General features: G+C 44.1%; 1 protein-coding gene across 6 annotated transcripts in view; it reads right to left on the bottom strand.

The window, feature by feature from the left end:
* phka1a (phosphorylase kinase, alpha 1a (muscle)) overlaps positions 1 to 12,714 on the bottom strand; it is a 55,308-nt gene that overhangs the window by 19,182 nt on the left and 23,412 nt on the right. For all 6 annotated transcript variants that reach the window (XM_039017050.1, XM_039017049.1, XM_039017048.1 and 3 more), the window contains exons 10-14: positions 7,421 to 7,543; positions 7,035 to 7,130; positions 6,348 to 6,455; positions 5,446 to 5,524; positions 1,481 to 1,615 (exon numbers count right to left, since the gene is read on the bottom strand). In XM_039017050.1, coding sequence (XP_038872978.1) covers positions 1,481 to 1,615; positions 5,446 to 5,524; positions 6,348 to 6,455; positions 7,035 to 7,130; positions 7,421 to 7,543 — 541 coding nt within the window. The remainder of the gene's footprint in view (positions 1 to 1,480; positions 1,616 to 5,445; positions 5,525 to 6,347; positions 6,456 to 7,034; positions 7,131 to 7,420; positions 7,544 to 12,714) is intronic.

Genomic DNA, 12,714 nt, shown 5'->3' with positions numbered 1-12,714 from the left:
GACCAAACACCTCCCTTTGCAACTGGATCCTGGACTTCCTGATGTGCCACCCCCAGGTGGTAACAGTAGGTAACAACACACCCGCCACGCTGATCCTCAACACGGGGGCCCCTCAGGGGTGCGTGCTCAGTCCCCTCCTGTACTCCCTGTTCACTCATGACTGCACGGCCAGGCATGACTCCAACACCATCATTAAGTTTGCTGATGACACAACAGTGGTAGGCCTGATCACCGACAACGACGATACAGCCTATAAGAAGGAGGTCAGAGACCTGGCCATGTGGTGCCAGTACAACAACCTCTCCCTCAATGTGTTCAAGACAAAGGAGATGATTGTGGACTACAGGAAAAGGAGGACCGAGCACGCCCCCATTCTCATTGATGGGGCTGCAGTGGAGCAGGTTGAGAACTTCAAGTTCCTTGGTGTCCACATCACCAACAAACTAACAGGGTCTAAGCACACCGACAACACCTTTTCCCCCTCAGGAGAATGAAAAGATTTGGCATGGGTCCTCAGATCCTCAAAAAGTTATACAGCTGCACCATTGAGAACATCCTGACTGGTTGCATCACTGCCTGGTGTGGCAACTGCTCGGCCTCTGAGGCAAGGCACTACAGAGGGTAGTGCGAACGGCTCAGTACATCACTGGGGCCAAGCTTCCTGCCATCTAGAACCTCTATACCAGGCGGTGTCAGAGGAAGGCCCTAAAAATTGTCAAAGACTCCAGCCACCCTAGTCATAGACTGTTCTCTCTGCTACCGCATGGCAAGCGGTACCAGAGCGCCAAGTCTAGGTCCAAGAGGCTTCTAAACAGCTTCTACCCCCAAGCCAAAAGACTCTGAACATCGAATCAAATGGCATTATTTGCATTGCCATTTACACTGCTGTTATTATATATGCATAGTCACTTTAATAACTGTACCTACATGTACATATTACCTCAACTAACCGGGGCCCCGCACATTGACTCGGTACCGGTAACAGGTCTTTAATTCTTTTTTAAATATATTTTTTAACTTCATTGTTGGTTAAGGGCTTGTAAGTAAACATTTCACTGTAAAGTCTACACCTGTTGTATTCGGCGCATGTGACAAATACAATTTGATTTGATATTCAGCATGCTTTTCAGTCCAGGATTAGGGTCCGGGAAACTGGCCGTCACCGCCCGGTGTAGAAGTGGCTTCTAATACCAGTTTTTCAGTCCAGGATTAGGGTCCGGGAAACTGGCCGTCACCGCCCGGTGTAGAAGTGGCTTCTAATACCAGTTTTTGCTTTTGTAATGATATTTTCTTGCCGGTAGTGAAAGATTTATTACCGAGTTATACGTAAATGTGGCTGAGGACTCTAGCAGGTTGGACGTCAGCTATTGTCTCCACCTCCACCTCCATATCCCATATCCCAGTCTCCATATCCCATATCCCAGTCTCCATATCCCATTCTCCCCTACCTTTTCTCCCTTCCCTCCCTCTCTGTGTTTACCGAGTCGAGCGTAAATGTGGCTGAGGACTCTAGCAGGTTGGACGTGGATGGGGTGTATGTCAGCTATTGTCTCCACCTCTATCCCATTCTTCATCAACAACTCCTGGATCTCCTCGTTCTCTGCCAGGATAGACACTACAGGAGGAGGAAGATAATACAATAAAAAACATAGGAGTTATGACAGACTTATTTCACTATTAAAATAGCTAGAAATATGTCATTTTCTCTGTAAAATGTGTTTGACTGTTGGGGTGGTGGGGTTCTTCCGTAAACAGGTATGTCATGAGATGATTGTTGCATGTGAGATGTAAAACTTTAAAAAATGCTTAATAAAAAAAATATAAACAGTAACACTCAAAAGCTGACACCTACTCATTCAGGGTTTTTCTTTATTTTTACTATTTTCTATATTGTAGAATAACAGTGAAGACATCAAAACTATGAAATAACACATATGAAATCATGTAGTAAGCAAAACAATTGTGTTAAACAAAGTAGCTACCCTTTGCCTTGACAGCTTTGCGCACTCTTGGCATTCTCTCAACCAGCTTCACCTGGAATGCTTTTCCAATAGTCCACATGTGCTGAGTACTTGTTGGCTGCTTTTCCTTCACTCTGCGGTCCAACTCATCCCAAACCATCTCAATTGGGTTGAGGTCGGGTGATTGTGGAGGCCAGGTCATCTGATGCAGCACTCCATCACTCTCCTTCTTGGTCAAATAGACCTTTCACGGACTGGAGGTGTGTTGGGTCATTGTCCTGTTGAAAAACAAATGATAGTCCCACTAAGCGAAAACCAGATGGGATGGCGTATCGCTGCAGAATGCTGTGGTAGCCGTACTGGTTAAGTGTGCCTTGAATTCTAAATAAATCACTGACAGAGTCACTAGCAAAGCACCCTGACACCATCACACCTCCTCCTCCATGCTTCATGGTGGGAACCACAAGTGAAGATCATCCGTTCACCTACTTTGCGTCTGACCAAGACACGGCGGTTGGAACCAAAAATCTCAAATTTGGACTCATCAGACCAAAGGACAGATTTCCACCAGTCTAATGACCATTGCTCGTGTTTCTTGGCCCAAGCAAGTCTCTTCTTATTATTGGTGTCCTTTAGTAGTGGTTACTTTGCAGCAATTAGACCATGAAGGCCTGATACACGCAGTCTCCTCTGAACAGTTGATGTTGAAATGTGTCTGTTACTTGAACTCTGTGAAGCATTTATTTGGGCTGCAATCTGAGGTGCAGTTAACTCTAATGAACTTATCCTCTGCAGCAGAGGTAACTCTGAGTCTTCCTTTTCTGTGGTGGTCCTCATGAGAGGCAGTTTCATCATAGCGCTTGATGGTTTTTGCGACTGCACTTGAAGAAACTTTCAAAGTTCTTGAAATGTTCCCTATTGACTGACCTTCATGTCTTAAAGTAATGATGGACTGTCATTTCTCTTTGCTTATTTGAGCTGTTCTTGCCATAATATGGACTTGGTCTTTTACCAAATAGGGCTATATTCTGTATACCACCCCTACCTAGTCACAACACAACTGATTGGCTCAAACGCATTAAAAAGGAAAGAAATTCCACAAATTAACTTTTAACAAGGCAAAACTGTTAATTGAAATGCATTCCAGGTGACTACCTCATGAAGCTGGTTGAGAGAATGCCAAGAGTGTGCAAAGCTGTCATCAAGGCAAACGGTGGCAACTTTGAAAAATCTCAAATATAAAATATATTTTGATTTGTTTAACACTTTTTGGTTTACTACATGATTCCATGTGTTATTTTATAGTTAATGTCTTCACTATTATTCTACAATGTAGACAATAGTAAAAATAAAGAAAAACCCTTGAATGAGTAGGTGTCCAAACTGTATATATATTTAATAGCTACATTCAGTATACAGTATTTATTAAGGCTGGTTTACAGTTGGTCTATTGACATGTCTGTAGACAGTTGCCATAGCGACATCATAAACATTCTATTCTGATCAAACTTGTCCTTGTCGTTATGAAAAAGCATCAACACAAAACCACAGTCTCTACGTGACATCAGCTGCCCGGTGCTCCAGACAGTCTCTACGTGACATCAGCTGCCCGGTGCTCCAGACAGTCTCTACGTGACATCAGCTGCCCGGTGCTCCAGACAGTCTCTACGTGACATCAGCTGCCCGGTGCTCCAGACAGTCTCTACGTGACATCAGCTGCCCGGTGCTCCAGACAGTCTCTACGTGACATCAGCTGCCCGGTGCTCCAGACAGTCTCTACGTGACACCAGCTGCCCGGTGCTCCAGACAGTCTCTACGTGACATCAGCTGCCCGGTGCTCCAGACAGTCTCTACGTGACATCAGCTGCCCGGTGCTCCAGACAGTCTCTACGTGCCATCAGCTGCCCGGTGCTCCAGACAGTCTCTACGTGCCATCAGCTGCCCGGTGCTCCAGACATCTCTACGTGCCATCAGCTGCCCGGTGCTCCAGACAGTCTCTACGCGACATCAGCTGCCCGGTGCTCCAGACAGTCTCTACGTGACATCAGCTGCCCGGTGCTCCAGATAGTCTCTACGTGACATCAGCTGCCCGGTGCTCCAGACAGTCTCTACGTGACATCAGCTGCCCGGTGCTCCAGACAGTCTCTACGTGACATCAGCTGCCCGGTGCTCCAGACAGTCTCTACGTGACATCAGCTGCCCGGTGCTCCAGACAGTCTCTACGTGACATCAGCTGCCCGGTGCTCCAGACAGTCTCTACGTGACATCAGCTGCCCGGTGCTCCAGACAGTCTCTACGTGACATCAGCTGCCCGGTGCTCCAGACAGTCTCTACGTGACATCAGCTGCCCGGTGCTCCAGACAGTCTCTACGTGACATCAGCTGCCCGGTGCTCCAGACAGTCTCTACGTGACATCAGCTGCCCGGTGTTCCAGACAGTCTCTACGTGACATCAGCTGCCCGGTGTTCCAGACAGTCTCTACGTGACATCAGCTGCCCGGTGCTCCAGACAGTCTCTACGTGACATCAGCTGCCCGGTGCTCCAGACAGTCTCTACGTGACATCAGCTGCCCGGTGCTCCAGACAGTCTCTACGTGACATCAGCTGCCCGGTGCTCCAGACAGTCTCTACGTGACATCAGCTGCCCGGTGCTCCAGACAGTCTCTACGTGACATCAGCTGCCCGGTGCTCCAGACAGTCTCTACGTGACATCAGCTGCCCGGTGCTCCAGACAGTCTCTACGTGACATCCGCTGCCCGGTGCTCCAGACAGTCTCTACGTGACATCCGCTGCCCGGTGCTCCAGACAGTCTCTACGTGACATCAGCTGCCCGGTGCTCCAGACAGTCTCTACGTGACATCAGCTGCCCGGTGCTCCAGACAGTCTCTACGTGACATCAGCTGCCCGGTGCTCCGAAAAGCATACTTGCTCTATTTTAACGCCAATAAACCCATCAGTTAAAAAATTAAGTAAAATGTCAACTACAAGCAACTGTCTAAACAATATTTTATTCATTTTTCATTTTTAGCTAGCTAGCTGGCTAACCAGTTCAAATAATGACCAAGACTATAACTTCAGCTAATTTGATTCATTATTACAGGAAAATTAACCCACATCATTATTTACAAGGTAAAACGGCGAGCTTCCAGAAAATACCTTACGGTTGTGAATGTGACAAAATAAAAGTAGGTCATTCTATAAGAGAATTGTAGAACTCCTGCACCACCTTGTCACTGATGGATTTGGTCTTGTTGCTGTAGTAACTAGTAACCACGACAAGGAAACCGCCAGTCGCCGCGACGATCAACAGACATTCCACACGAGTATAAATGACATGTTGTTAGACCAGAGACACCTGTCAGATTGTAATTGTCTACAGACATGTTGTTTTGACCAGGTATAATCTGGCCTTTAAATATGGTTCTTTAGCAGACGCTTTTATCAAACGTAGATATATTATTCAGTATGTAGCCTTCAGGTCTCACCCTGCACCACCACGTCTGGCTTGGGGATGGTGGAGAAACGTCGGTTGAGAGGATCTATCTCTCCAGGGGCCAGGAAACCCTGTAGAACACAGAGAGAGGGCAGAGCTTTACCATACAATACCGGAGAGAGGACTTGATCACTCAATGGCAGTTAGTCACAGGCTATTGTAGCGTTTGTAGCATAGTGTACACCAGCTATTGTAGCGTGTGTAGTATAGTTTACACTAGCTAGTGTAGCGTGTGTAGTATAGTGTACACTAGCTAGTGTAGCGTGTGTAGTATAGTTTACACTAGCCAGTGTAGCGTGTGTAGTATAGTGTACACTAGCTAGTGTAGCGTGTGTAGTATAGTTTACACTAGCTAGTGTAGTATAGTGTATACTAGCTATTGTAGCATAGTGTATACTAGCTATTGTAGCGTGTGTAGTATAGTGTACACTAGCTATTGTAGCATGTGTAGTATAGTGTACACTAGCTATTGTAGCGTGTGTAGTATAGTGTACACTAGCTAGTGTAGCATAGTGTGCACTAGCTATTATAGCATGTGTAGCATAGTGTACACTAGCTAGTGTAGCGTGTGTAGTATAGTTTACACTAGCTAGTGTAGCATGTGTAGTATAGTGTACACTAGCTAGTGTAGCGTGTGTAGTATAGTGTACACTAGCTAGTGTAGCGTGTGTAGTAGTGTACACTAGCTAGTGTAGTGTTTGTAGCATAGTGTACACTAGCTATTGTAGCGTGTGTAGTATAGTGTACACTAGCTAGTGTAGTGTGTGTAGTATAGTGTACACTAGCTAGTGTAGCGTGTGTAGTGTAGTATACACTAGCTAGCGTAGTGTGTGTAGTATACACTAGCTAGTGTAGTATAGTGTACACTAGCTAGTGTAGTGAGTGACCGCTCACCTCTGCCAGTAGACTTCCCAGGACGTAGAGGGACTGACCCCACTTTAGAGGGAGCTTCCCCAGAGGGACTCTCTCCACAGAGTGGGGGTTTACATACTCCTCATCCACCTGTTGGTTACAGACACACAGTTATAATACACACTAACCCTCTCCACAGAGTGGGGGTTTACATACTCCTCATCCACCTGTTGGTTACAGACACACAGTTATAATACACACTAACCCTCTCCACAGAGTGGGGGTTTACATACTCCTCATCCACCTGTTGGTTACAGACACACAGTTATAATACACACTAACCCTCTCCACAGAGTGGGGGTTTACATACTCCTCATCCACCTGTTGGTTACAGACACACAGTTATAATACACACTAACCCTCTCCACAGAGTGGGGGTTTACATACTCCTCATCCACCTGTTGGTTACAGACACACAGTTATAATACACACTAACCCTCTCCACAGAGTGGGGGTTTACATACTCCTCATCCACCTGTAATAAACACAATTGGTTCACATGTATGACTAGGCTTGCTAAACTCCCAGGTGTTCCAGAAATCATGGTTGGCGGACTTTGAAGTTCCTGTTTATTCCCTTCCCATTCCGGGAATCTACCAGCCAGGACTTCTGGGAAATGTTGTGAAAGTTCCAGTAAGCCACCACTACACCCTGGTCTTCCAGTCTTACCCTATCAGGTGGAACGCTGTAGAGCTCTGGTAGTAGGCAGATCCCGTCCTTCTGCTTGATCAGAATCCCCTCCAGAGCATCCCTGTACTCCTGGACCTGGACGGTTTACAAACAGAGACATGACAGATAAAGACAATGCTATGAAGGCATATAACTTCTAGATGAATTCCTATGAGAGTTCATAGCCTGCTCAGGTAGCCTGGCAGTTGCTGGATCGAATCCCCGAGCTGACAAGGTGTAAAAATCGGTCGCTCTGCCCTTGAGCATGGCAAAAAACACATTTCCATTTCACACGTACAGGTTACCCACTTGTACATACAGTGAAACAGGACTATATAAGCACCCCCTAATTATTAGTAGTATTATTTAACCTGCTATATAACCACCTGTTCTGGGCTGTTGGTGAAGACGCCATCCAGTATGAGGTAGGTCCAGAACAGGGGCCATTCACACTCTATGTTCTCAAAGAGCTTCAGCTCAGCAGACTCATAGTATAGACGGTTGGGGTCCTGGGACAGGAGGGAGAGAACAGAACCACAGAATTATGGAGAGAGAACAGAACCACAGAATTATGGAGAGAGAACCGAACCACAGAATTATGGAGAGAGAACCGAGCCACAGAATTATGGAGAGAGAACCGAGCCACAGAATTATGGAGAGAGAACAGAACCACAGAATTATGGAGAGAGAACAGAACCACAGAATTATGGAGAGAGAACAGAACCACAGAATTATGGAGAGAGAACAGAACCACAGAATTATGGAGAGAGAACAGAACCACAGAATTATGGAGAGAGAACAGAACCACAGAATTATGGAGAGAGAACCGAACCACAGAATTATGGAGAGAGAACCGAACCACAGAATTATGGAGAGAGAACCGAACCACAGAATTATGGAGAGAGAACCGAACCACAGAATTATGGAGAGAGAACAGAACCACAGAATTATGGAGAGAGAACAGAACCACAGAATTATGGAGAGAGAACAGAACCACAGAATTATGGAGAGAGAACCGAACCACAGAATTATGGAGAGAGAACAGAACCACAGAATTATGGAGAGAGAACAGAACCACAGAATTATGGAGAGAGAACCGAACCACAGAATTATGGAGAGAGAACAGAACCACAGAATTATGGAGAGAGAACAATAGGAGATGGATGGATGAAAAGGAGGGCAATACAACAACAAAGTACAGTTCCAGAATGAAATCGTTTCTGAGGAGATGTGAGGCGACGTATGAGGACCTGTCGGATGTCACACCGACTCATTGTTGGAAAAATCCAAAATGCTACGAAAATCAGTTCTTGTGGAAATCTAGATTTGAGTTGTTTTGGATACTTTAAACCCTTTACTTTAAGGGTAATGTAAATATATTGTATGATTACTTGAGGAAAATGGTTAATTTCCAAGTTTATATTTCAACGTTAACTAGCATGCCGAACGTGAAAAAGCTGGCTCAAACTTCCCTGACCTGAGTGTGGCAGCTGACTTGACCCAATTCAAGATAACATGCTACAAATCAATTAAATCAGGCTGGTTTAGACACAGAATAATTAGCTAGCTAAAGTAGTTAGCAATGTAGCAGAATAAAGTAATCATTTACAATCAACAATGTAGTTAGATATGAATACTAGTAGGTGGGATTGTCATTTTGTCTATAGTAGCTGTACGCCGGGGATAACGTTCATAACAGGTTCACACTTTCTTTCGATGTTGTTTGATCAGTGGGTATTAGCCTATTAGCTGGCCAAAATTACATGAAAAGTAATTTCATAAATTCAGAATATTTTTTTATTTTAGGCAGCAAAAGCAATCGATATCTTATTCTTAACTTGTTGGAAGTCAGAGGCATCTTGCTGTCGTTTGTTAGCTCTTTCATTTCGAGGCGTAATATAACTTTTTTAACTTTTCGTCCGTACTTTCCGCTGGACCTGCCCGCGCGTCGTGAGTTTGGAAAGTGTACTGAACGCTAGAACAAAAAGGAGGAATTTGGACATAAATGATGGACATTATCGATCAAAACAAACATTTATTGTGGAACTGGGATTCCTGGGAGTGCATTCTGATGAAGATCATCAAAGGTAAGTGAATATTTAAAATGTTACTTCTGACTTGTTGACTGCATAATATGGCTATATTTGTGTCTTGATTGGGCTCTGAGCATCGACTCAGATTATTGCATGGGTTGCTTTTTTCGTAAAGCTTTTTTGAAATCTGACACAGCGGTTGCATTAAGGAGAAGTGCATCTAAAATTCCATGCATAACAGTTGTATCTTTTAGCAATGTTTATTATGAGTATTCCTGTAAATTGATGTGGCTCTCTGCAAAATCAAAGGATGTTTTGTGACTTCTGAACGTAAGGAGCCAATGTGAACTCAGATTTTTGGATATAAATATGAACTTTACCGAACAAAACATACATGTATTGTGTAACGAAGTCATATGAGTGTCATCTGATGAAGATCATCAAAGGTTAGTGATTCATTTTATCTATATTTCTGCTTTTTGTGAAGCCTCTCTTTGGCTGGAAAAATGGCTGTGTTATTCTGTGAATAGGCACTCACCTAACATAATCGTTTGGTTTGCTTTCGTCGTAAAGCCTGGCTGGATTTACAACAAGTGTATCTTTAAAATGGTGTAAAATACATGTATGTTTGAGGAATTTTAATTATGGGATTTCTGTTGTTTTGAATTTGGCGCCCTGCACTTTCACTGGCTGTTAAAGAGGTGGGACGCTAACGTCTCACGCACCCTAGAGAGGTTAAGACATGAAGGTCAGTCAATACGGAACAGTTCAAGTCGCAAAAACCATCAAGCGCTATGATAAAACTGTCTCTCATGAGGACCACCACAGGAAAGGAAGACCCAGAGTTACCTCTGCTGCAGAGGATAAGTTCATTAGAGTTACCAGCCTCAGAAATTGCAGCCCAAATAAATGCTTCAGAGTTCAAGTAACAGACACATCTCAACATCAACTGTTCAGAGGAAACTGTGTGAATCAGGCCTTCATGGGTAAATTGCTGCAAAGAAACCACTACTAAAGGACACCAATAATAAGAAGAGACTTGCTTGGGCCAAGAAACATGAGCAATGGACAGTAGACCGGTGGAAATTTGTCCTTTGGTCTGGAGTCCAAATTTGAGATTTTTTGTTCTGTGTCTTTGTGAGACGCGGTGTGGGTGAATGGATAATCTCTGCATGTGTATTTTCCACCGTAAAGCATGGAGGAGGAGGTGTGGGGGTGTTCTGCTGGTGACACTGTCGTGATTTATTTAGAATTCAAGGTACACTTAACCAGCATGGCTACCGCAGCATTCTGCAGATATACGCCATCCCATCTGGTTTGGGTTTAGTGGAATTATCATTTGTTTTTCAACAGGACAATGACCCAACACACCTCCAGGCTGTGTAAGGGCTATTTTTACCAAGGAGTGATGGAGTGCTGCATCAGATGACCTGGCCTCCACAAACTCAACCAAATTGAGATGATTTGGGATGAGTCAGTCCGCAGAGTGAAGGAAAAGCAGCCAACAATTGCTCAGCATATGTGGGAACTCCTTCAAGACTGTTGGAAAAGCATTCCAGGTGAAGCTGGTTGAGAGAATGCCAAGAGTGTGCAAAGCTGTCATCAAGGCAAAGGGTGGCTACTTGAAGAAACTCCTATATTAAATATATTTTGATTTGTTTAAAACTTTTTTGGTGACCACATGATTCCATATGTGTTATTTCATAGTTTTGAGGTCTTCACTATTATTCTATAATGCAGAACATTGTAAAAATAAAGAAAAACCCTGGAATGAGTAGGAGTTCTAACCGGTCGTGTAAATACACAGCCCGGCCCAACCCGAGCATCACCTCTCTCTACCTCCTCTCCCTCAAGCTTTATCAGCTCTGGTTAATAAGGAAGCTTAAAAATTGACTTTTCTGCTGCTTTCCTCACTCAGGTGGGATCATACGAGGTCTGGATCCAACCAAGTCTATATGGAACGGGTCTAGTTGTCCTCCGGTCCGTTCCAAACGGGTGTCTATATTTAACAATGGTATTTATGCATATCGGGTCCTAATGGGAAAGCCCCAGGTCCATTTCGGAAGGGCGGTCGTCACCATGGAGCGGTCGTCACCATGGAGCGGTCGTCACCATGGAGCGGTCGTCACCATGGAGCGGTCGTTACCATGGAGCGGTCGTCACCATGGAGCGGTCGTCACCATGGAGCGGTCGTTACCATGGAGCGGTCGTCACCATGGAGCGGTCGTTACCATGGAGCGGTCGTCACCATGAAACGGTCGTCACCATGGAGCGGTCGTTACCATGGAGCGGTCGTCACCATGGAGCGGTCGTCACCATGGAGCGGTCGTTACCATGGAGCGGTCGTCACCATGGAGCGGTCGTTACCATGGAGCGGTCGTCAGGTAAGGTAAGAATGATGACCTAGCAGTGTGTGTGTGTTAGAGATATCTTTGTGTGTGTGTGTGTGTGTGTGTGTGTGTGTGTGTGTGTGTGTGTGTGTGTGTGTGTGTGTGTGTGTGTGTGTGTATTAGAGATATCTTTGTGTGTGTGTGTTAGAGAGAGAGTGTCAAACTCATTAATATCTGTATCAATTCAATCCTTTTTGCCCACTGTCATCTGGGCCTTCAACAACACCAGGTCGCAGTCACACGACACTACCCAGTCAACTCGATCTGCTTTTGCACACTAGTACTGTACCATTTTCCTTGCCTCTCTACAGTTCTAGTAATGTTCTGTGTGATTGTTTTGTAGTGTTCGTATTGTTTTAACTTTGCCTGTATGACCAAATCATTTCATCTGATCTCTCAGCAGATTGTTCTTCCTGAACATGGAGACATCTGCAACTCGTTCCTGCTGAATTTAAATGATTATTATTGCATCCAGTGCTAGATATTGTCAAATCAAACAGATTATTTCTTTAAATGTTTTTCTTTTTTAAGTATTTGTTGTTGACAGGTCATAATCTCACTGAAATGCACAATATTTTGGCTCCAATTCAAATAAATAAAAGAAAATATATATGTATATATATATATATTATTGTACAGTGTGATAATTACTTATAGTAATGATTATTTAATACAAACAATACGGATTATAAATATAGTGACAACAATCAAGCTGAATGGTGTTTTTCTTTCATGACTCAATGCAATCAGAAAAAAACGGAACTGAATTGTTTTCTTCGTTTTAACTTTTTGGCTGAAGTCAACTTTTAAAGCTCAAAACTCAGGTTCTGATAAATACACATCTCAGTGATTTTAAAAAGATCTGGATTTGGGATAGTTGAGTCACAAATATAAAAAAATATATATATATAAAAAAAATATTCACGGTGAAGTGTTTCCACACAAATAAGGAAACAACATCAACGCAAATCACGTGGTAACAGACGGTAACAGATTCTAACGTGGTAACAGACGGTAACAGATTCTAACGTGGTAACAGACGGTAACAGATTCTAACGTGGTAACAGACGGTAACAGATTCTAACGTGGTAACAGACGGTAACAGATTCTAACGTGGTAACAGACGGTAACAGATTCTAACGTGGTAACAGACGGTAACAGATTCTAACGTGGTAACAGACGGTAACAGATTCTAACGTGGTAACAGACGGTAACAGATTCTAACGTGGTAACAGACGGTAACAGATTCTAACGTGG

This window comes from Salvelinus namaycush, chromosome 21 (assembly GCF_016432855.1).
Source record: "Salvelinus namaycush isolate Seneca chromosome 21, SaNama_1.0, whole genome shotgun sequence".
NCBI lineage: Eukaryota > Metazoa > Chordata > Actinopteri > Salmoniformes > Salmonidae > Salvelinus > Salvelinus namaycush.
The sequence above is the reverse complement of the archived record's forward strand: the minus strand, read 5'-3'. Positions and strand labels throughout refer to the sequence as shown.